The sequence below is a fragment of the Rhineura floridana genome, chromosome 8, assembly GCF_030035675.1.
Source record: "Rhineura floridana isolate rRhiFlo1 chromosome 8, rRhiFlo1.hap2, whole genome shotgun sequence".
NCBI classification, from domain to species: domain Eukaryota; kingdom Metazoa; phylum Chordata; class Lepidosauria; order Squamata; family Rhineuridae; genus Rhineura; species Rhineura floridana.
In genome coordinates, this window is record NC_084487.1 from 35,884,367 (window position 1) to 35,909,771 (window position 25,405).

The window sequence follows — 25,405 nt, forward strand, 5'->3', positions numbered from 1 at the left end:
ACAATCTTAATAATGCAAATCAGCCTTATATTTAAGCACTAACCTGGTAGCCATAGGCAACAAGGATTTGCATGCAGGAGAGTATCTGGGATTCCTTACAGAAGAATAAGTGAGATGGAGAAGGAAGGATGTAGTGTTCTGGTCTTCCTCTCTGCCCAATGTAGAAATACAGTGGGTTGCTGCAGGATAGACCACCTCAGCCAGACACCAGCAGGCTATTAACTTATGTGCACTTTTTACAAGGCTTAGCTAAATATACTGTTATGTATTCTCCACTTCCTCAAGCCGCAAGAAGTTCCAGGGACAAGGCTGAAGAGGTTGACCTGGTGTGTATTACTGTGACTTGGATGAGTGAGCTGAATAAGCCTGACCTAACACAGCTGTGCTCATCTGGGTACTGAGTCAGCACCAGGCTGGACTGGGGAGGATTAAGGGTGTGTGCTGTTATTGTCCATAAAAACACCATCTCCTTTACCAGAAAACCTCTTGGTCTTGAAATGGGCTTAGAGGGTCTGCACCTGGTTTATGCAAGAGAGGTAGATTGGGGTTGCTGCTGGTCTATTGACTACCTTGCTACCTACGGCATGACTTATCAAGTTGACCACAACAGTAGCCATCATGGTGTTGGATGACCCCAGGACAATAGTCCTGGGTGACACCTGGAGGCTGTCATTGGGCCAGCTTGGGACTTCATGGCCTCCATAACAACCATGGGGCTGTCTCAGATGGTCATTGGTCCAACATATCAGGCAGGGCACACTCTTGATGCAGTCTTTATCCCAAGTGATATGAGGGATGGACCAGAGGTGTTGGGGGTGCAATCATGGTTGGACCATTACCTGGTGAAGTTTCAACTGTGGTGGCAATTCTCCTCTGTAAGGGTGGTAGGCCTCTTCAGATGGTCCGCTCTCAGAGTCTGATGGAAACTGATGTGTTCTTGAATGCTCTAGGGCAGTGGTTCCCAACCTGGGGGCCGGGACCCCCAGGGGGGGCGTGAAGTAATCCAGAGGGGGCCGTGAACAGTAAAGAAATGAATTATTTATTAATTTTTTTAAAAAAGACTTCACTCGCTCTACACTGTCTGCTTTCCACTGCTGCTGCAGATGACACCTCCCCCTTGCTCCAAACGAGAGGGGAGGCCTTTTGCTGAAGCACCAGAGCGTCTTTCAGAAGCACTATGGGCAGGCATCTGCCTATAAAATACATGGCAGACACCAAAGGAGGCTGAGGGTGGAGCTACCAGGAAGAAGAGGGGATTACTATCATTGATTCCCATCTCCTTGCACTGCCGCTACTAGCAACGCCCTTGCTTAGAATGAGAGGAGAGGGCTTTTTGTGAAGCAAAAAGAAGCAAGCCTGCAAAGAAAGGCTGCTTTCCCCCTTCCTTCCTGGCAGCAAGCCTGCCTCCCTGGGGGGAGGGGGTCACAATTTTTTTTCAGCTTATAAAGGGGGTCCTGTGCTCATAAAGGTTGAGGACCACTGTTCTTGGGATCTTCCCGTGGAGAAAGCTGATAATTCTGTCCAAGTCCTGGTCTCCCTCTAGAATGGTGAGATGAAACAGGTGGTTGACACAATTGCTCCTCTCCAGCATTGTGGAGCCCAAGTGGTTCCTTGGTATTCTGGGGAGTTTTGAGCTACGAAGCAAGCCATATGAAGACTAGAGCACAAATGGCTCAAGTCTCATTCTGAAGGCGACTGAATATTGGTTAGAGCACAGAATCATACCTACCATGTGGCAGTGCAGGCTGCGAAGAAGGCTGATGTTGCAACTTACATTGCATCCTCCAGTAGCCAGCTGGTGATTATTTTGGATGGTCCGAAGGTTACTGACTCCCACTTTGGGGGGGGGGGATCGACCTCAGGACCATTCAAGGACCTGCTGTGATCAACTGGCTGCACATTTTGAGAATCACTCACCTTCTGAGTGACCTTGACTCTGCAGTTGCTGTTGCAGTTCTAGATGAAGTATCCAATGTCAGTGATAGGTTGTGGGATCAGTTTCAGCTTCTGCAGTTAGCCAATGTGGACAAGGTGCTGGCAGCTGTACATCCAACCACATGTCCTCTTGTCCCTTGTCCCTCTTAGATTATTAAATCTAACAGAGGAGGTTAGACTGGTTGAGTCCAGAGAGTCCCTCATGCAAGAGGAAAGATGAAGTGGTGTAGCCACACCTAAAGGAACTGTCCTGGACTCCTTGGATTGCAATAACTATTGACCACTTGCAAATGCTCTCTTCTTGGGGAAGGTGAGGAGAGCTGGACCACAGTAGTTCAGGCACTGGTGACTTCAAGATTAGATTACTGCCATGCACTTTATGTGGGGCTTCCCTTGTGCTTGATCCGGAAAATGCAACTAGCTCAGAATGCTGCAGCACGGCTGCTGACAGGAGTGAGAACCTGTCAGCGTATAACACTTCTGCTCAAGGATCTGCATTGGTTGCCGATTTATTACCAGGTCAAGTTCAAGGTGTTACTAGTAGTATATAAAGCCCTTAACAGCTTGGGGCTAGTTTACTTATTTTGTTTATTGATTTATTTATTAAATGTCTGTCCCACACTTCCTCCCAAAAAGGAGCCCAGGGCTTATGGGATTGCCTTAACCTATATGTGCCCACTCAGTTGCTTTGATGTGGAGAACTGGCATTGCTACAGGTGCCACATAATACTTGTTCTGCACTTGTAAGAAATAAATCGTTTAGTGTGGCAACACCACATTTTGGAACTCCCTGGCTATTGACATAAGGCAGGCACCTTCGTTCTACTCATTTCAGTGTCTGCTTAAAACATTTTTGTTTAGGTAAGCTTATCCAGACACATAGCTGTTGACATGCTTTAGTCTTTTTTTTAACTTACTGTTCATTTTAATAGTCTTTTAAATGGTTGTCATTACTGGTCTTAACTGTTTTTATTGATAATTTTAATATTATTTGTAAACTTAGAGCTTTTATTACAATCAAGCAGTATAACCATTTTTGATACATAAATAATCAAACCCGAAGCTCCCACCACCTCTGTCTTAGCTGCCGCCACCTCTCCCTGTCCCGCTGAGCATAGCTCTGCTCCCTCCTTCCCATTGCAATGAGCCACTGCTATATGAAAGTATATTAATATCTGCAGCCCTTAACACTCTAGGGCAGCCTTTCCCAACCAGTGTGCCTCCAGATGTTGTTGGACCACAACTCCCATCATCCTCAGCCAGCATTATGGCTGAGGCTGATGGGAGTTGTGGTCCAACAACATCTGGAGGCACACTGGTTGGGAAAGGCTGCTCTAGGGAGTAAACCCCATTGAGCACAGTTGACTTACTTCCAAATAAACATGTATAGCAGTTCACTGCGCACTTTTGGGCATCAAATCCCAGACTCCCACCTAGAGTCATGTTAAGCAAACCCATAGTGAATATAGACATATTCATATTAATCAGACACAGCAAAATTAAAATATTTTTGGTGCACACTATTTGATTTCACCACCACCACACCTTACCTGGTATGTTTTCTGACTCTCTTCCAAGGTTAGTGACTGGATCGGCAAAGGTGTGATGCCCCAGATTCTTCGCTACCATATAGTGTCCTGTACTGGGCTGCTCTATAGTGATCTGACATCCGATAAAACTGTCACCACTCTCCATGGAGATCAGCTCAAGATTACATTCTCACAGGTAACTAAGCCCTAGGCAGCATATCTATAAATCCACCTTCTTAGAAAAGAGAGATGCAATCTTTTAAGTTGTTTTGTTGTTGTTATGTGCCTTCAAGTCGATTATGACTTACGGTGATTATTCAACATCCCTACTTTTGGTTTAAATTTCCCTTATATTTTCAGAATTCAGTTTTTTTGAATGGGAAAGTTAAGATTTTAACCAGTGATCTAATCAGCACAAATGGAGTAATACATATCATAGACAAAGTCCTAATTCCACAGAGGATTCAAGACTTTCCACCTGGACAACCAAAAACGGCAAGGGTGTGTAAAATTTATATTGATATTATCTACTAATTAAAAGTTGTTCAGTCAGGTTTTACTACTTTATTTTCAGCTGATTGATTTCTTAAGTAGTTAAAATAAAGATTGTAATATGTTAATTAAATGATCTGTCAGGAATAATTAATAATAATTGTTCTTACTAAAACAGACAAATCATGATTGTTACAAAAATCCAGTTTTGGCAAGCTGTATTGCTTTAGTAGCAGGTGCAATTTTATTTTGTTTAATTATTATAAAAATTATATCTCACCCTTCCTCCAAAAAGGAGCCCAGGGCAACAGATCAAATTATATCATTTGCATTAATGCCATCCAAAATAACCATGCTTTGCTAATCTGCACTTCTGACATTTCCTTGCCTTCTTTATATTTCAAAAATGTGGGTAAGAAGAATGTTTTTTTAAAAATAGCTGAAAAGCAGGAGGGAGAGCCTGTAACTCTCCTGGCTTCTGTCACCATAGAGCAGCCTTCACTAAGCTGGAGGGCACCAAGTTGGCAAAGGCTGCTGTAGAGCAACGTGAGGCCTAGTCCAGTGCTTCTCCTCCCTTAGGACCAAAGTAGACCATGATACTAAATGTATCCCATGGATGTTAGGTTGTTTTTTAGGTTGCTAATGCCCACCATGGAGTGGGGGAGAGATAATTTTCATCAGGACTGTTCAGGGGTGGAGGGTAGCCTTTGCTCTCTCATTGTAGTCCAGACAAAAAGGGGGGCACAGCACCTATTAACAATTTTTTAAAAACAATCATGTTTAGGGTCATAGTTTAGCTGTTACTCTGTCCTGTCTCTTAGTTACACAGAGGGTTTCAGATGTGCTCAAACTTGCAATACAGGACAGTACACTGTGCTACAAGCCCAGTGTGGCCAAGAGACAGAACAGGAGCTAGCCTTTATATATTACATACAAGCCAAATGCATAACACAAATTCTGAATGGTGATACAAAGCACTGGAAACATACACATACATATAAGGGCTACTTATCACACCCAATTTTTCCTAAATACATTGCAAAGAATACTTGCCTTGCATAGAAGTTGTGCAAAGAGCTTTTCCCATTCAAGATATGTGCAAATTGCTTTCCAGCAAGGAACTGGGTCATCATACACATATATTCTGGAGAAAGTGTCACAGGTCCTCTGAGGTTTCAACCAGGAACCTCAGCAATAGGAGCTGAGATTCATAGTGTGTGTCCATGGACTGTGTATAATTAGTCCTCAGAGCCTCTCCAGGAATGGAAGGCAGGAAATATTAACATTTCGGGGTGGGCTAGGCCAGGTGTATATTTATTAATTTATTACTTTTTTATCCTGCCCTTCCTCCAAGAAACTCAGGACAGCATATGGTTCTCACCACCACAGCCACCGCAATCCATTTTATCCTCACAAGAAACCTATGAAGTGGATCAGGCTGCTAGATAGTGTCTGACCCAAGCTTTGTGTTGAACAAGGATTTGAACCAGGGTCATTCTGGTCCTAGTCTAACCACTACACCACAGTGGTATAAACAAAGCTGGAAAATTCATCTTTTGGTACAGTTCCCCTCGTTCCCAACCTCATCCCTGGTTGCAGAAGTGGGGTAAGAAAGCAGATGCTTTCAGAGATCTGACAATGGGAATATGTGGATTACCCTAATCAGAAGTGTACAGTAACTGCATTATTTATTTTTATGTGTTTATTATTTATATCCTGCCATTTCTCCCAAAGGGTTCACTATTCACAACTGATTATGGGGAAAATATGAAAAGCAGGCACACAATGTGGTTCTGATTTGTGAACTGGACTGCACCTAAGTGGAACTAGCAATACACTTGTAAAGTTTAATAGCTGCAAAGACTCCCCCCCCCCCAACTCACCATTACCATCACACTGATGTTATCTTCACCTGCTATGTCGGCACTGAAAATATCTAACAAGCTATTGATTCATTAGCAGCAATAGTTGAGTTTTAGCACCTTCCTGGTCACCCTCAGTGCTTACAAGTGTTAAGTAGGCTTCAGTTATGCCCAATCTTCTTTCATGAGATATTTCAGAAAGCAGCAGCCATTTTTATATATTATACATAAAAATAACAAACAGTATGACATTACTTTCTGAAAACACCCTGGTATGCATTATGTTTCTTAAACAAACAAATAAGCCTAGTAAATTATTTATCTTCCGCAGGAAAGCCTCAAAACAATCGCAGCAAAAAATGGGTACATCATGTTCTACAACTTAATAGAGGTAAGATTGATTGGTTTTGTAACACTTTAAACACTGTGTTCAGGTCCATCATTCAATTTAAATCATTTTGTAGTGAGTATTGTGGCTATGCCTGAGATGATTGCAGATGCTAAACAGGTAAAGGCTGGGGGTTTTTCCTTGCTCCCCTATATTCAATAGTTACCATCTGTAGCTAGCTTGATAGAAAATGCTGGTTTCCCTTCTTTATTTCAGAGTTCAGGACTGATTGGTGTCATTAACAATCCTCTTCATCAGCCAGTCACCTTGTTTTGGCCTTCTGACAAAGTAATTAGGGCTCTTCCAAAGGACCAGCAGGACTCACTGTTTAAAATGTCAGATAAAGAGAAACTGCTACAATACTTGAAATTCCACGTTATTGGAAGTGCTAAGGTGGGAGCTTTCAGTTCAAAATTTCTAGATTATATTTTTTTCAAAAAAGCAAAGGGATGTTTTTGTTCTCTAAAGTGGAATCTCTGCCTTTCCCTCCCTTTCCCCCTATCTTCCACAGATTTTAGCCTATGCCCTCCCTACCTCTGATTCACTTAAGACTCTTCAAGGTTCTGATCTCAGTGTGACATGTGGTGATGATGACAGCAGTACTGTGAGTATTTAGTTAACTATTACCTGGTAATCCATGGGCTGTTGACCACTCCAACCCTGTTATGCCATCAGACATTGGGGGAAGGGCCGTAGCTTAGTGTTAGGACACATGCTGTACATGCATTAGGTCCTAGGTTCAATCCCTGGCATCTCCAGGTGGGACTGGGAAAGACTCCTGTCTAAGACCTAGAAGGCTGCTGCCACTCAGTGTAGACCAGCGGTGGGGAAGAACCCTGTGGAATATTGGAGGGCAGCTCCCATGGGGAGGAACAATAGTCTTCCTTCATCAACCTCTGAAGCCTCCAGGAAGGAGTGGAACCACCATAGAGCCCCCAACTCCAATCCTATGAAGCAGTCCAGAAGGATAACCAAGGCTGATGTCATTGAAATCCACTGAGAGGACCAGAGAATCAACAGAGCTGCATTCCTTCTGTCTCTCTGTCAGCATAGGCAGTCAATCAGGTGCCCAAGGTGGTTTCTGCTCCAAAACGTATCCAGAAATCAGATTGAGATGGATCTAGATCAGGGGTCACCAATTGGAATTAGAATGTATTACCCGCCTTTCACCCAAAGGTCCCAGGGTTAGGGTTACAACAGTTTTAAAACACAATGTGGTGCCCTCTTGATGTTGTTTGGCTTCATCTCTCATCAGTCCTAGCCAGCACCGGATAATGTTCAGGGATGATGGGAGCTGTAGTCCAGAAACATCTGAAGGGCACCACATTGGCTGCCCCTGATTTAGATAATGGACTTCCTCCAAAAGCACCCATGGTTGTTTGGTGTTAATGAAACAACTGATCATATAAAAAATAGTGGGTTTTTAGTGCTTTATTTATTTATTTAAAACATTTTATGTCACCCAACAGCAGTGTTCTCTGGGCAGTTTAAACAATAGCAATCAAAACAATAAAAAGCAACATAAAAATGGCAGTGGCAGCAAGTAAAACAATATACTAAGATACACAGCATCTCTGAAAGCATAGGTATTGAACAGTGTTGTCATATAAAGAAATATTCAAATATTACATGAGAAGTATTGGCTTTACGATTATTTGTAAATAGATTTGATGGAGTCTTACAAACAAACAAAGCCAATAAACAAGCTTATTCCAAACAGTTATATTTATGCTTCCTGTTTTCACATCCCAGCAGGCAGCCTGCTAAAACAGTGTTAATTTTTTAATAATATAACTTTCTCCTTCAGGGTGATCTGTTCCTCAATGAAAGGAAGTGTAAGATAGTACAAAGGCATATGGAGTTTGATGGTGGCATCACTTATGGTATTGACTGCATGTTAACAGATCCTACCTTTGGAGGTCGATGTGATGATTTTATCGCTTCTGTTTTTCCGGTCAGTCCTCCTATGGATTTTTGTTGCCATTCTGAATTTCAAAACTAATCCAGTGTACCTTTCATATGTGTGTGGTGCAGTATGCATGCACAGTTCCTGCAAGTACAAGGGAATTCTGTATATGCAGGACCTCATGCTGTGCACTGGAATTTATGAGAAACTCTAGATCAGAGCCTAAATAATGCAATTCTATGCATGCAAATTCAGAAGTCCCATTGAGTTCAAATGGATTAAGTTCAATTAAACAGTGGATTTAATCTGGTTAATGTTGCTTAATGCAATGCATTTACTATTTTGCCATTTTTTAATCTCTTTCGTGATTATCTTTTACTAGGAATGAGAGAGAGATGTTAAAGGGTTTTCTCTCTCTCTCTCTCTCTCTGCTCATTAATTTTATTACCCTAATGGAAAGCGTTCTATTAGAATATATTTCATTTCTCATTTGTCCCAAGTGATGTCTGTTTTATATCACAAGGATTTAAAAAATAACACTGAACAATTTTAAGTATTGGGAGAAACCAAGTCTGATATGTATTGAAAACTTCCTCTCTGTTCAGTCATGTAAAGTGTGTTCAAGGAGCGTATATGGGAGGGAGACGGTGTCACACTGGTAGACTTCATAAACTATGCACAAGGCCAGCCTTTAGGCAGAATGAGACAGCCACTTCAGGCAAGTGATTTTGGATGCCCATGAGTTGACAGTGAAGAGTTATTCATTTAATTTATTATTATTGTAGTTTTACTGCCAGGGAAAAGGAGAAGTACTTGTGGAATACTCTGCATGTGGTGCCAAAATACCTTGACTGGTTTGGGATACTATGAACCATGACTTGGAGAGGGGGCTGCCTCAGGAAACAAAATATCTCCTGCCAGCTTATTAGTGAAATGTCTGAAGGCAGACACACACAGTTGTACATACAGCTGTACATGCAGGGGGGCTCTTTCAGGTTTTCCACTTCAGTGGGAACATGACTCCCAGGCAGGAAGAGAGCGTACAGGACCTCGGAGAGTTCCAAGTCCCCGGGTCATGGTCCATGACACTGGCATTCAGCTTAATCCGTGTAGGTTGGGGGCAACGTTTGCTGCTGCAATGATACTATTCCCCACACACACACATGCACATTCATTAGACACTCTTTGAATTATTGAACAGGACCATTGTTGAATCAGAAATATATATTTGTTTGTTCTATTTACTGGGCTCACTTCCTGCTGGGTTTCCGATTGTGCATATAGAATGTATGCACATATAAGGTCTACAAGTGTAGGCTCTGCAAAGAGGTTTAACTGAATGCATGGGACCAGTCAGGCGTGGGACCTACTGTCCCTATTTTCTCTGACACACACACACAGAGTATTTCCTGTTTGCAAACGGAACTGGACTCATATAAGAACAAGATAGAAGTAAGGCTATCGGTAGCTATTAATCCCGATGGATATGCTCTGTCTCCGCTGTCAGAGGCAATATGTTTCTGAATACCAGTTACTGGAAACTGCAGGAGGGAAGAGTACTGTTAACATTCAAGTCCTGCTTGCGGGTATCTGTAGGTATCTGTGAGAACAGGATGCTGGACTCGGTGGGCCACTGTCCAGCTGATGGTTCTTATGTTTTTACCCATTAATCTTATGGGAAAGCTCAATTGAAGAACTAGAATATTTATGTACATTCATTGTGTGTGTATAATTTTTTTTTTACAGTAAATATACCTTTGGTAAAAGTGTTTTAAAAATCATGGGAAGTTATGTTTATAGTGGAAGTTAATGGTGCTGGTTAGGCCATGCATTGCGTTTGTATAATGATTTTAAAAATAAAGGGTTTTTTTCAGTTCTGTTAGGAAGGACTTTTTTCCCTTTTTAAGTCTTCTGATTGAAAACTTGTGTTTCTCTTTCTGTACAGGGTGACTGTATTGGTTGTTACAGAACTGTTCAGTGTCCTGCTGGGAGTAAAGCAATGGTAGTTACAGTCCTACACTTATTAGTCAAATGTAACTAATTGTAATAAAATATTTTGGAGAAATGCCTACATTTTAAACAAGCCAGTGAGAACAGAAAAGGAAATATCAGAATGACTAGTACCTCCATAACCTACACACTTGATTATCACACCGTTTGGTTATGTGTAGAGATGGGTGAGAATTTCTATTCAGTTGACATTTCAAGTCAAATCTACCAAATTAGCTCTCTCCAAAACAATATGAGAACCGAAACACAGCCACCTGTCGAAATTCGCACTTATCCAAATTTTGCAATGCACCAACCAAACAATGTTTACCAAAATGCATATATTAAGGCAGTGGTTCCCAATCTAAGAGCTGTGACTCCCAGGGGGGGTTGGGAAGTAATCCAGAGGGGGTCGTGAACAGCAAAGACATGAATTTTATTTTATTTTTTTAAAAAGGCTTCACTCTGTGGATGCTATCTGCTCTCCTCAGCCACTGGGACAACACCCCCCCCTTGCTCAGGACTAGAGGGGAGGGCTTTTTTGGAAGTGCCATACCATCTTTCAGGCGTGCCGAGGACAGACGTCTGCCTATAAAACATGTGGCAAACACCGAAAGAGGTTGAGGGTAGAGCTGCCAGGAAGAAGAGGGGGTCACTACCACTGACTGCCATCTCCTCCCTGCTGCCACTGCTGACAACCCCCCCTTGCTCAGAACGAGAGGGGAGGGCTTTTGCGGAAGCAAAAAGAAACAAGCCTGCAAGGAAGGACTGCTTCCTTCCTTCCTGCTTCGCTACCGCCTCCTTTTAAAAATTATTCTTATTCGCAAGGCCACCTAGATCTTGTCTCAGGCCGGGTGACAAAGCTCGCAACTCACTCGCCCCCATCTCCAAGGCTAAGTTCGTGTGCCAACGTCCTCCCTTCCTACTCCACTCTCCCCCCAGCTCTGTCTCCAAGATGCTGCAGCAGTTGAAGGAGCCCCCCCTTTCATGTGCCCAAATACATGAATGCCTGCAGGTGCTTGTGGAAGGAGCTGGTGTGCAGGGGTGTAGTCGTCCAGGATCTCAGCGGGTCTTAAACTCTGCTTTTCTGGAAGCAGGGTCCCTCTGTCTCCAGCATCCTATAAGCAGATCATCATGAAAGAGGAGTGTGCTAGCCACTGAGAAGAGTCTTCTAACATGCTTACTTGTTTTTCCTGCTGACTGGAGCCAATCAGAGAGGAAGGAGGTGAGTTAGCCAATGAGAAGACTCTTTGTAGTAGCTAACACTCTCTCCTTTCATGCTTATTGGCTCCTAGGGATGTCTCTTGTGGGAGAAGCAACAAAAAAAGATGGGAGGGGGTATGACTATCATGAAGGGACCCTGCACTTCTGAATTTGCCACTGTGCTACTGCAGGTGTGTTTGTGTGTGGCTGTGTGCGCACTCATGCTGATCTGTTTCCTGCTTCTCTCTCATTCCCCAAGTGCACCCAAGCCAAGTCATCAGTTCTGATTATCATCCCAAGGCCTCAAAGCACTAACCCCTCTCCTCAATCTATTCACCCTGTTGTCTCCACAGTGTAGCATCCCCACCACCACCACATTCCATCATCATCATCATCATCATAAAAATAGCTCAGCAAGTTGGCTGAGGCTAGGGTCCACACACTGCTGCTGAAATTTATTTTTGTAATTATTATTGCATTTCTATCCCACCTTTCCTCCAAGGACTAACCCCCCTCTTCAATCTATCCACCCTGTTGTCTTCACAATCTAGCATCCCCACCACCGCCACCCACATTGCTGTGTCTTGATTATTATTTTTTTTAAAAACTCAGAAGCCTGGGTTCCACACATTGCAGCTGAAATTTAGTTATTTATTTAATTAATTTATTATTGCATTTATACCCCACCTTTCCTCCAAGGAACTCAAGGTGGTGCACATAGCTCTCTCCTTTTCCATTTTATCCTCACACCAACCCTGCAAGGCAGATCAGGCTGAAAGACTGTGACCAGTCCAAGGTCACTCAGTGGGCTTCATGGTTGAGCAGGGATTTGAACCTGGGTCCTAGTCCAACACTGTAACCCACTGGTGTTGGGAGAAAGGACTGTACTACTTCAGACTATGCGTGTGGGGGGAATACCAATTTGATTGGACCCTTGCATTAAGAAAAGAAAGCAACATCTCTCTGCAAATAGAAGATTAGCACATCAGGGACTTTAAAGAGAGCTTTAAAAGTGTGGTGTGGATATGACCAATTGTTTTGACAATGGTTTTTCCCTTCCCTGAGGCAAGAAAGTTCGAGATCTGAATGACCATGAAACACACTTGTGAAGAAGGAAAATTTAGTTTTTTATTGAAGCAAAACTGTTGATTTGCAGGCAAAAGCTAGCACTTAAAGCGACTAAGGAGCACCAAGTTTATCTTATGTTCTCTGTTTTCCTTGCCGGAAACCCAAATAGCAGGACAGAGAGATCCCTTATGGCCCTGGTTAGGTTTACACAGCACCACTCTTCCCTGAAGGCCGGTGCCGAGGCTTCTAGCCAGTGGTGAGGCTTACGTGCCCAGATCGAGGGTCCTTTATGTATACCCAAAAGACCCCCTGGGAGGGGGCACAGGGGGCACCTATACCTGTGAGATGTTTCTCTTTCTCAGAGGCTAGTGTCTTTAGAACTCATTCTTCTGACATTTGTTTATTCCACAGTGACCTTGAAGCTGTTCTTGCCAGAGCTGAGAATACAGCTGGGAAGACTTTCCCCTGCCCTCTCAGAGTGTGTGAAAGTCTTCTTTACTCTGCTTGTTTTGACTAATTAAACATCCTTGTTCAGTCTGTTTTTCGGCAGAGTGCAAAACGTCAGGCAGCACTGTTCTAAATAGAGCTTTCTTAAGCAGCATCAGACAGAATGTTTCAAACTTCAGTACCAGGCAAGCAGTTTGCAGGAGCAATAAGCACCCCATAAATCAGGGGTCTGAGACAAGAATTATGGGGTATGCCCCACTAAACCTTCTCGGTTACATCGAGACGACTTCCAGAATTTTATTTGCCCCTACACCAATATAATAGCCAAATATTTGAAGGGTTGTCTCATGGATGATGGAGCAAATTTGTTTTCTATTGCTCCACAGAGGGTATGACCATCAGGTTCAAAAAATAAGAAAAGGGACTTGGACTAAACATTAGGGAAAACTTCCTGATGGTACAGGCTGTTTGACAGTGAAACACACTGCCACAGGAGGTGAACGATTCCCCATGGTTAGAGGTTTTAAAGCAGAGAATGGCTGGTGGCCTATCAGGGATTCTGTAGCAGTGGATTTCCTAAATCAGCATGGGGTTGGACTTAGATGACCTGTAAGAGTCCTTCCCACACTATGATTCTAAGCTCCTTTGAACACAGGGGAACTTATGTAACCCTAGGGCTGTGGTGCATTTAAAGATTGTTAATTTCCTGTTTTCTTTGTTTTGTCGGGTTTTTTCCATCTCTAAATGTGAAATCATAAGGGAGACATAAAGCCATGTACTTACACTGCCAATCACAGGATCTTGAAAGGCTGTCGCAAGGATTGTACTATGACAGTCAGGATAGCACAGTGTTGCAAGGGCTACTTTGGCAATGAATGTCAAGGTAAGATTTTCCAAGATTAAACATTTGAGACACTTCTGAGAAAGCTTACAGGAGGTACCTGTGTGTTTTTCTTAATAGGGCTATTAGCAGCTTTGGGAGGTGGAATGATACAGATCTAGAAAACAGCACAAGGGGAAAGGGTTAAACATCCCCTCCCCCAACACTACTGTCACGGGGAAAATCAGATCCCTTCATGCATGTCTAAAAATAAATAAATTGGGAGATCTGAACACAGACCTCCCACATCATGTCTGTTCTGACCCTTGAACAGAAGGGTTGATTTAGCAACCACCATGTGGCATATGGTACACAGACAGATTATAGTTGTTGTTTTTCCAGAGTGTTTAAAGCCACATAGGAATGTTGCTGCTGCTGGTATACTCTTCCCATTATTACCTCTTGCAAGTAGGTTTTGGACATGTTGCAAAAAGCCTTCCATACAGTTAAATAACAGGTCTATAAAATCCCCTGCAAAAAAGCAAGGAGGGAGGCAGCCAAAAACTTTCCAGCCAAAAAGAGGGCAACCCTCAAGGTGCCAAACCAGCAAACAGCAGAGAGTTGGGAATGAGAATTTTTTATTGCATCCCAACGCGTTTCAGGTATCTCAAGATACCAGCTTATTTGCACAAGATCGCCCTTGACAAAGGGTTGTGCCAACACCCGAAATGCATTGGGATGCAATAACAATTTCTCATTCCCACCTCTCTGCTGTTTACTGGTTTGGCACCTTGAGAGTCTCCCTCTCTTTGGCTGGAGCTATAAAATCCCCCAACTCCATTACTCAATATAAATGCAAAGGTGCAGCGGAGACAAAACTTAAATAAAAGCCTGGGTGAAAAAGTAAGTTTTTGATTGGTGTTGAAAACAAAAAATAGTCACTGCTAATCTCATCTAAGGGGGAAGGGAGTTCCCTAACTGAGGTGCCTATATTAAGAGTATCCTCTCTTGGGTTGCTGCAAACCAAATTCCTGGTAAATGCAGCACTATCAATAGGGCATCCCCACTTGTTCTTAACATCCAAGCAGATACATATAGGATAAGGTGTTCCATATCATGCTGAAGACACACCTCTTTACCCTGCCCTTTGACACCTGACATATATGTTTTTAGAACACATCCTTTTGATTGTAAATTGCTTTAACTAACTTTAGTACTGTATTTTTTACATTGCGGTAATCCAGCCTGGGACCTCATGACAAAGCATGATAAGAAATCTAATATCATCCAGGTTGTAGTCCAACACCTTAACCACTACACCACACTGGCTCTCTCCTAAACTGTAATCTTTTGCCAGGGAAGATTATTGCCTTAGTTCTGGTGTATAAATAGATCTTTCTGTGGGGATCCCAGCCCAATAAGTGATGAAATATCCACCTTGGAGACAGTTCCTTAAAGGGTTGACTAATTACCACTTGCTACTTTCCAGCCTGCCCAGGAGGGCCAGAAGCTCCATGTAATAACCGTGGTTCATGTGATGAAGGATATGCTGGCACTGGGGAATGTACATGTAATCCTGGCTTCAATGGAACGTCATGTGAGCTCTGTCTGCCAGGAAGATATGGCTTGGATTGCAAATGTAAGTTTCACGGGGCTGGCAATCTATTAAGGGCTTTACTTCTGCAACAATTTAATGAGAAAACGAGAATTAATGTGGGGTTTATTTGCAGGGGTGGGGATTCTGCATGTCCCCCAAAATATTGCTGGGCTACGACCTGAATTCAGACCTTCTAGATTCAGCCTAACATAAGCTGCTTACTTGTGCAAGATTGAAAAGTGGACCCCCTGCACATACCCCGCATTCAAGGGCTGCCACTTTCTTTCCCAATTATGAGGGGCAGTGGGGAAATGCTTTTGTTAAGACCAATCAGTGTTCATAATGTATCATGCATGCTTTTGGGTTACATCAGATTCTTCCTTGTTTACAGCTTGTGAATGTACAACACATGGACAATGCGATGAAGGAATTTCGGGATCAGGACAGTGTTTCTGTGCAACTGGATGGACTGGACGGCTCTGTGAAACCCAAATTGGTCTGATTATTTTACAGTAGGAAGAAGTTGTAGCCTGCAAAGTAGATTTCATTTTGCCTTTACTTTTTAGAGCTGTCAACTAATTAAATAACTTTTCTCTATATTTCCCATACTTATGACTAACTTACAGAAATCAATATTCTTTTCATATTCTCATTCATACTGAGGTTCTATAAGAGAGATAGCCCAATCAGAACTAATTCTCAGTGAATCTTACTTTCTAGCAAATATTTAGTAAGATATTGCAGCCCACATTTATTTTTGAGGGAAAGAATTGCCTCTGTCTAATAATTTAGGGCACATCAACCTAGTAATGTGAAGGCCAGGGAGCGGGGGGGATGGGAAAATTGATTATTATTATTTTTAAAACCATGTTTCCCTCCCTCCTGGATTTTTTTCTGGAATAAATGGAGGGGTTTAGAATTTTTCCATTTTTTTCTGGGCCTTTACATCTACATCTACCCTATGAACTCTTATTAGTTTTAATGATCTAGCTCAGAAGTTTGTTGTGAAGGCAAGGCAAATGCAACAAAGGTTACAGAGCAAATATACAAACTTAAACTGGTATATAAACATAAACAGTGTTAGCAACATCTTTGCTATCATCACTCTTCTATCATCACTCCTTTGGGAGGAAGGTTAGGATATAAATTTAATAACTAATTAAAGAAAACCAGAGTAGATTTAATTATAATTGAGATGTCAAAGAAATAGCAAAAAGCTTTCATTTAACACACTGATTACATTTCCATTCATCCTTTGCTTATTTGTGGGGTTTCAGAATTTTAGTCAAGTGAACAGAAGAGAGAGATTTCCCTGCCCTCAGTGCCATTTCTAATTTATTTTATTGGCTCCTGGCCAAGAACGTTATGGCCAATTGTGGCTGTAGATTGCAGGTGCAGATGCAATACTACAGATGTACATATTGCTTTTCCACCAGCCCTCATACAGCTGTAATAGTGTTTTGGTTTGCAGTCGCAGAGTGGTTAGGGCTCCTTCCTGTGCTATTCAGTGATGCAGTTAGGTAATTTTAGACTCTGGACTTAATGGTCATGCTTTTAGATTACGATGTCTTATTATTTCATGTATTTCAAACTGTAATGAGTCAGCTCTAACTAGGGCCCTGGACTTCGGCCCCAAAGTTCTGGTTTACAGCACCACTACTGCTGCTGTACAAACCTTAGGATCAGATTGTAAAATGGGTAAGTCATACCAAAAAGAAGAGTGAGAACAATATTTGCACCTGTAACAGCCAGTCTGTTTTATTGTTTGACTACAACCAGTCATTGCAATGCATAAAACAAGGACTGAAGTGGGTGTAAAATAGCAACCAATACAATAGAGATGGTGAACCTGAGGCCATCCAGATATTGCTGGACATCAGCTCCCATAATCTCTCACCATTAGCTAAACTGGTTGAGGCTGATGCCTTTCCAGATTATGTTGGACTCCATCGTCCCTAAACTGAAACAGCCTCCCGCAATTTTATCTGAGGTGTTTGCTTCGATTCAGCATACAGGGATACAGTTTGGGCTGTTATTTAAGACTTTGCCTTAGTCCTAAAATAATGAGAAATACTTGAATATGAGTGATGGTTCTAATTTTCTTCACAGCCTTATCCCCAGTGTGTTCTCCCAGCTGCTCCATTAATGCTGTGTGTCAAGAGCAAAACACCTGCCTGTGTAAACCATATTATACTGGAGATGGAATCACATGTACAGGTAAAATCACCTTGAGAGCCAATTGCCAACAAAATTTAAGGAATATGTTTTAATTGAAATCTTTCCTCATATTTATCCACACATACCCACCCCTCATGCAGTGCCAGCGTGGCATGATAAAATAAGAAAGTATCTGTAAACTCCAATTATATGTATTATAATGTGACATTAGTAAGGGCTGGATCCACTCTGCACAAAGTTTTGTGCTTAGAATTTTGCGCTTAGAATAACACTTGAAAGGTTGTCACACAGAGGAGGATCAGGATCTCTTCTCAATCGTCCCAGAGTGCAGGACACAGAATAATGGGTTCAAGGTACAGAAAGCCGGATTTCAACTGAACATCAGGAAAAAACTTTGTAACTGTTAGAGCAGTACGGCAATGGAACCAATTCCCTAGGGAGGTGGTGGGCTTTCCAACACTGGAGGCATTCAAGAGGCAGCTGGACAGCCACCTGTTGGGTATGCTTTAAACTGAGATTCCTGCATGAAGCAGTGGGTTGGACTCAATGGTCTTATAGGCCCCTTTCAACTCTACTATTCTGAGACTCTATGATATCTAGAATGTGCTTTGCAATAGTCTCTCCCCCTCCCCCTCCCCCTCCCCCTCCCTCCCCCTCCCCCCCTCTCCCCCTCTCCCCCTCTCCCCCTCTCCCGTTTCTTTCTTTGTTGCAATTACTGCAAGCTTTGATGTAGTAATTAACAAAAATTGAGCCAAGTCCAGTTTATTTATTTATTTTTAAAACTTATATACCGCCCGACTAGCAATAGCTCTCTGGGCGGTGAACATAGATACAATAAAATACAATATAATACAAAAACATCAGTCTAAAATCAAATTTCACAATCTAAAAACAGCAAAGGCTAAAATCAAATTACAAACATTACAATCATTAACAAAAAATTAAAATGCCTCGGAGTAGAGAAAGGTTTTAACCTGGCGCCGAAAGGATGATAGTGTCAGCGCCAGGCGAACCTCCTTGGGGAGACTATTCCATAGTTCGGGGGCCACCACTGAGAAGGCCCTTGATCTTGTCACTGCCCTCCGGGCCTCCCTATGAGTCGGGACCCGGAGGAGGGCCTTCGTAGTAGACCGTAGTGTCTACCGTAGTAGACACTGGAGTACCCACAGTGTCGAGCAATGTTCCCCAAGCACTATCTTCTGGAGACGGCCTGCCAAGTAGGAGCGGAACCACTGCCATGCAGTGCCTCCAACTCCCAACTCCGCAAGCCTCTCCAGAAGGATACCATGGTCGATGGTATCAAAAGCCGCTGAGAGATCAAGGAGAATCAACAGAGTTACACTCCCTCTGTCTCTCTCCCGACATAGATCATCAAACAAGGCCATCTCAGTGCCGAAACCGGGCCTGAAACCCAATTGAAATGGATCTAGATAATCGGTTTCATCCAATAGCGCCTAGAGCTGGTCAGCAACCACTCGTTCCAAGATCTTGCCGAGATATGGAACATTTGCCTCTGGTCTGTAGCTGCTGAAATCCTCTGGGTCCAGGGAAGGCTTTTTCAGGAGTGGTCTCACTGCTGTCTCCTTCAGACAGCCAGGGACCACTCCCTCTCGCAAGGAGACATTTATCACTTTCCTGGCCCAGCCAACTGTTCCCTCCTTGCCAGTTTTTATTAGCCAAGAGGGGCAAGGATCTAGTACCGAAGTGGTTGCACGTACCTGTCCAAGCACCTTGTCCACGTCCTCGAACTGAACCGACTGAAACTCATCCAACAAAACATGATAAGACTGTGCACCAGACACCTCACTAGGGTTAACTGCTATAAAATGAGAGTCTAGGTCCCAACGAATGCGTAAGTTCTTATGCTGGAAGTGCTCAGCAAACTCATTGCAGCGGGCCACCGAAGTATCTACAGTGTCCTGAAGGCCTAGATGGAGTAGCCCTCGGACAACTCTAAAAAGCTCCGCTGGGCGGGAGAGAGATGCCTTAATAGTGGCAGCGAAATATTGTTTTTTCGCCGCCCTCACCGCTCCTATATACCGCTTGGTGAAAGCACAAACCAGCGTATAGTTGCATTCATCAGGAGTTCGTCTCCATTTCCGCTCAAGCCGCCTCCTATCTTGCTTCATCGCCCTCAACTCTGGAGTATACCAAGGAGCTGAATGAGCTCTGCAAAGGAGAGGGCGCGCAGGAGCGATCGTGTCGACAGCCCGGGCCATCTCCGCATTCCACAGATTAACCAGGGCTTCAACAGGAGCGCCGGTCCTATCAGCCGGAAAATCCCCCAGAGCCCTTTGAAAACCTTCAGGATTCATTAGTCTCCGGGGGCGGACCAGTTTAATAGGTCCCCCACCCTTGCGGAGGGAAAAGGTCGCTGAAAGTCTAAACTTCAGCAAGCAGTGATCTGTCCATGACAAAGGGAGAGATGTAAAACTCCCCACATCCAGATCACTATCCCCATGTCCAGTAACAAAAATAAGGTCGAGTGTATGCCCCCATATATGTGTTGGGCCACTAACATATTGGGACAGCCCCATGGTTGTCATGGAGTCCATGAAGTCCTGAGCCGCCCCAGACAAAGTAGCCTCGGCATGAATGTTGACATCCCCCAGTACTAATAGTCTAGGGGATCTCAACAATACCTCCGAGACCACTTCCGTCAACTCAGTTAAGGAAGCCATTGGGCAGCAAGGTGGGCGGTACACCAGAAGGATTCCTAGTCTGTCCCTCTGGCCCAACACAAGGTGCAAACATTCCAGACCAGTAGTTGTATGGACATGGTGCTTGGTGAGTGAGATGGAACTCTTATAGACCACAGCAACCCCACCTCCCCGACCCTCAGATCTACCATGATGCTGAACCAAATACACCGGTGGGCAGATCTGGGAGAGACTAACTCCTCCCTGTTCGCCCACCCAGGTCTCGGTTATGCATGCCAGATCGGCTGCCTCGTCCATAATCAAATCATGGACAAGGGGGGGGTTATTATGAACCGATCTGGCATTAAAAAGCAGCAGCTGGAGATCTGAGAGTTGGCTGAGAGGACAACCAACAACCCTGCGGGTATGAGAAGGACCAGAACAAGCCACAGCCACAACATGTCTGGGCCGCATTCCCCTTACCTGGCACGTCCTTCTCATAACACCATACCTCCCTCTGCCCGTCACTACAGCAATTGGGGGCCCCTCATGTCTCCCCGCTAGATGGAAAGATCTCTTCCCCAGGCACATTATAACCTATAAATACAAAAAGAAAAACACAAAAAACTCAAATACATAAAATACACACTCACTCACAACATGCATTCATATAAGCACCCAGAAAGAAAGCAGCAAGAGCAGCAACCTCTCCTTCCCTTGGGCGATGGTCTCTTCCTCCTGCAGGCACTGGGTCTCCCAGGCCACCTCAGCCAGCCGGCTTATGTATCCCTCCAGAGAGGGACAGGTGGTAAGAATCAGTCCTGGCTGGCTGGGTACCTGGGGCCTGGTCCTGCCAGGCAGAAGTCCCTCAGGGAAGGGTGGTGGAGGTGGTGGTCCCACAGCAGCAGCAGCAGCACAGCAGCAGCAGCCTCTCCTTCCCTTGGGCGATGGTCTCTTCCTCCTGCAGGCCCTGGGTCTCAGTTATCCTTTTTAGCTCTGACCTTTCCATTCTAGCCTTTAATTTTTAAAGATGCATGTGACCACTAAAGCTCTTCTGATTCCAAAACTGGTCCAATAAGAGCAGGGGAAGAAGTCCCAAATCCAGAGCACAGCAAGGGCATAGTTGCTTCTCCCTACAGAAAATATAGGGATTTGTTGTCAGGATCACAGGCATAATTTCTGAGTACCCCATTTGACACCAAAATAACAGTAGCATCCTGCGCTGATAAAAATATTTGTAGTGTTCTCTGTTACTATGCATAGAGCTCAGAGGTATCATTACATTCAGATCCTGCTTGAAGTGTTTCAGATTTTCTTATTCTATGTGGGTCAATAAAGTCCCACTTCAGTGACAAAAAAGATTAGACTGATTCATAGAGGATTGATCTACCAATGGTTATTGTAATAATAGTTAATTCATAGAACCTCCATGTTCAAGGACAGTATACCTGTGATTACAAAATACAGGAGAAAATTCTTTATCATGTCATGTTTGTGACCTTCCCAAGCATTGATTGGCTACTTTGCATAAGGAGTGTTGAACAAGACAGGCCTTTTCTCTGATCCAGCAAAGTTCTTATGATGTTGGTGTTCAAAAGGACCTATAGGCAAAGTGAAAGATTTGGATACACAGCATGATTTTTTCTTTCCATCCCTTTCGCTCTCCTTATCCCCTCAAAATAAAGCAGCAATTCTAACCTCTAGTGTATTACAAGCTGATCCTGGAACCTCCCTGAGTTTCAAAACTAGCCTCAGATATAGCATAGCTTCCAATCATATGTGCAAATCTAATCACAAGATTTTCTGGATCGTGGTCTTCACATTCCACCTGATATTAATTTAAAGGCCTGAGACTTTCTTGTGAAGGGGATTTAAGTGATTTATTTCTGGGAATTTTTGTTTTATTTTGCTTTACAGCTGAGAACCTTTGTAAGAAAAGCAATGGTGGCTGTCATAAGAATGCAAAATGTGTACAAATTGGTGTTCAAGTCAATTGCACGTGTCAGAAAGGATACAAAGGAGATGGCCACACCTGCATTACTATCAACCCTTGTGCAGATGGACTCAATGGTGGTTGTCATGAACATGCTGTTTGTACAATGACAGGACCTGTAAGTGTTGTTATCTTTCACTTTGTCCTAGACAACTTGTGACCTTCCAAATGTTGGACTCAATCTCTTATTATTCCTAACCCTTAGCCATGCTGTCTGGGGCTAATGGAGTCAAACAACATCTGGAGGGCCACAGATCCCCTACCTCTATCCAAGAGGCTGTTTTTCTAATTCCTATTAAAAAGCCTGTTCAGATCATGTTATCTGCCCACATTTGCAATTGATCATTCTTCCAATGCTCTCTGTTATGTGTTAGTGTCCCAGGAAAAGGTAAGTACACTGCATCCCCCACCCTTTTAGCCATTCTGGTCAGCCATACAGACTGCATACAATCATAGCATGCAATACACTACAGCCAGTATTTTCTTGTGCTCTATAGACTGGGGCCAGGGCCTAGGGGGTGCATAGTGTGTGGCGTGATTGTGCACATACATCTGCATGCATGTACTGCAGGAATTGAAAATGCTGGGCTGCTATGCTCAGTCCCCTAGATGAAAACTATGTTGATGTGCCTTTAAATCTGTAGTGGTGCAGTCAGACTGGAGACACACTAGTGGTTGTACTGGTTTTAGCCTGTCTGGTCCACCTCTGTTTTCTGAAAGCGGGGACACACTATATTAGTCAAACTCCACCCTTTTTTACTCCAAAACCTGGGCAATCGGAAAGTGAGTGTCTTTTTCCTTGAAGTCAGTTCCACACAGACTTCAGAACTGGTTGGACATCAACCTTGTTGCCACTGCAGGTATGTCCACTTTGCTGTAAGCTCAAGCAGAGAAAGTGACTGGCCCAATGCTTTGCTGTCTGATATCAGCACTGGGGAAGGGAGATGTGTCAAGCCGTAAGCAAATACATTTCAAACCGCAGCAGATCACTGCTTTTGAAACAGCTAGTGTTCATGTAGCCTTAGATTTGGGATCTTATGGGTGGAGTGGGTGTGGTTTTATAAATGGTAATGTGTATTACTTCACTAACATATCTATCTATAGATATAGATAAATAGATAGAGACAGAGATATATAGATATAGATAGATAGATGTTCAGTTCCAGCTACTGAGGGGAGTTATTAGAGTCTGTAAAACATTCCTCAGTTCCTCTCCTGCACTGCTGCTTACCCACACTTTACCAATGAATATGTGTGGCTACACACACATTTTCACCATGTTTCTAAATTGACAGGATGCCATCATGTATGTGCTGAACTGTTTATACAATCCAGGAGAACGACATTAGCTCAGTGGTAGAACATTCTAGTAATGCAACAGAACTTCCCTTTCCTCTCCTCTTCCATGCTCCCCCAAAATCTACTCCAGAGGGTCCCCCTCCCCTAATCCTCTGGAGCAGATTTGAGAGTGCACAGGGGGCTATAAGAGCAAGGGGAGGAAGGGTATGTTCCACTGCAGAAGTGGAAGTCTGTAGCGTAAGTGGAACAGCTGCACTGGATACAACCCTTAGTCTTTATGGTGCCCCAAGACTCTTGGTCGGTTTTGGATATTTAGTTGAACTGAAAATTTCCCTCCTAGGACAAGCGCAAGTGTGAATGCCAAGATAAGTACATTGGTGATGGAATTGATTGTGAAATAAAACAGCTACCAGTGGACAGATGTCTGCAAAACAATGGACAATGCCACGCTGATGCTAACTGTGCCGATCTCCATTTCCAAGGTCAGTACTCGAGAAACTGGCACACAATCATACTGATTATGAATAAGTGAAAATTAAGGCTGTTCCATGACTGCCATTTGTCTAGACCTCTTAGAATTACATAGTCCTAGAAAACTTTTATCCTCCGTGGCGCAGAGTGGTAAGCGGCGGTAACGCAGCCGAAAGCTCTGCTCATGGCCGGAGTTCGATTCCAACAGAAGGAGGAAGTCGAATCTCCGGTAAAAGGGGTCGAGGTCCACTCAGCCTTCCATCCATCCGTGGTCGGTAAAATGAGTACCCGGCATATGCTGGGGGGTAAAGAAAGGCCGGGGACGGAACTGGCAATCCCACCCCATATATACGGTCTGCCTAGTAAACGTCACAAGACGTCACCCTAAGAGTCGGAAACGACTCGCACTACAAGTGCGGGGACACTTTTACCTTTACCTTTAGAAAACTTTTAAATCCTGCCATAGCTGTCCAAAACAATTTAGATGGGAAATTGGCAACATTAAGAATGGACAATTTCTGTAGTCCCAGTGAATGTGTTTTTCTCAAGGCTAGAGGTGGGGAACCTGTGGTTTTCCAGATGTTATTGGACTCCAGCTCCAACCAGCCTCAGCCAACATGGCCAGTGGTGAAAGATGATGCAGTCCAATAACATCTGGAAGGCACCAAGTTGGTGAAGGCTTCTCTAGACCAACATTGGGTCCCCAGATTTTCTTGGATTATGACTCCCATCACCCTTGATAGTTGGCTGTGCTGGTTGGGGATGATGGGGGTTGTACTCCAACAACATCTGGCATCCCAAGACTGCTCTAGTCCATAGTCTAGGGGCCTCGAATAATCAACTCCATGATGAATTTGGTACCATTGAGCAGTAGGAGCTTCACTGATAGGAAGTGTACCTTTGCTATATAGTTTTTGGCAAATGCTAAAGACGCACCTCTTTATGCTGGCCTTCGGCACCTGAGGAATAGGACCCACCCTACTTCTGTGAATGTAATGTAATGTGTTTTAATGGTTTTTAGTACTTTTAAATTTCTGTAATCCAGCCTGGGACCTAACTGTGAAGGGCAAGGGAGGTGATGATGATGATAAATGTTCTGAAGTATAGGATTGTAAATGCAAATAAATGCATGTACGTATTGCACGCAAAAGGAAGATGCCTGGGGCGTAGAATCTTACTTCTTGAAAATACTTTTGGACTATAAGGGACCAGATAAAATTACTTCTATGGCCATGTCCAGCTTTATGATCCAAAACAATTATCCACAAAAACCTGCAGAATCTCTGAGCTAAATTCAAGGTTCTAGTTTTGGTGTACAAAGCCTTATACAGCTTGGGACCAGGATGCCTTAAAGACTGTCTTATCCCTTATATACCCAGTTGATCACTGCACTCTGCAGGTGAGGGCCTCCTGCAGATACCATCTTATCAGGAGGTTCGTTCTGCACAATATAGGAAATGGATCTTTAGTGTGGCGGCACCTACCCTGTGGAATTCCCTACCTTTAAATATTAGACAGGCGCCATCTCTGTTATCTTTTCCGCTCCTATTTCAGCAAACCTTTTAAGTTGAGACCTTATCCCAGTCTGT

General features: G+C 43.5%; 1 protein-coding gene across 3 annotated transcripts in view; it reads left to right on the forward strand.

Moving 5' to 3' along the window:
* The window catches only part of STAB2 (stabilin 2), a 139,292-nt gene that overhangs the window by 89,879 nt on the left and 24,008 nt on the right, over positions 1 to 25,405 (forward strand). For all 3 annotated transcript variants that reach the window (XM_061638873.1, XM_061638874.1, XM_061638875.1), the window contains 13 exons: positions 3,514 to 3,660; positions 3,825 to 3,965; positions 6,150 to 6,209; positions 6,423 to 6,599; positions 6,718 to 6,810; positions 8,014 to 8,160; positions 10,058 to 10,114; positions 13,579 to 13,702; positions 15,129 to 15,278; positions 15,628 to 15,732; positions 17,346 to 17,453; positions 21,971 to 22,164; positions 23,686 to 23,827. In XM_061638873.1, the coding sequence (XP_061494857.1) occupies positions 3,514 to 3,660; positions 3,825 to 3,965; positions 6,150 to 6,209; positions 6,423 to 6,599; positions 6,718 to 6,810; positions 8,014 to 8,160; positions 10,058 to 10,114; positions 13,579 to 13,702; positions 15,129 to 15,278; positions 15,628 to 15,732; positions 17,346 to 17,453; positions 21,971 to 22,164; positions 23,686 to 23,827 (1,645 nt within the window). The remainder of the gene's footprint in view (positions 1 to 3,513; positions 3,661 to 3,824; positions 3,966 to 6,149; positions 6,210 to 6,422; positions 6,600 to 6,717; positions 6,811 to 8,013; positions 8,161 to 10,057; positions 10,115 to 13,578; positions 13,703 to 15,128; positions 15,279 to 15,627; positions 15,733 to 17,345; positions 17,454 to 21,970; positions 22,165 to 23,685; positions 23,828 to 25,405) is intronic.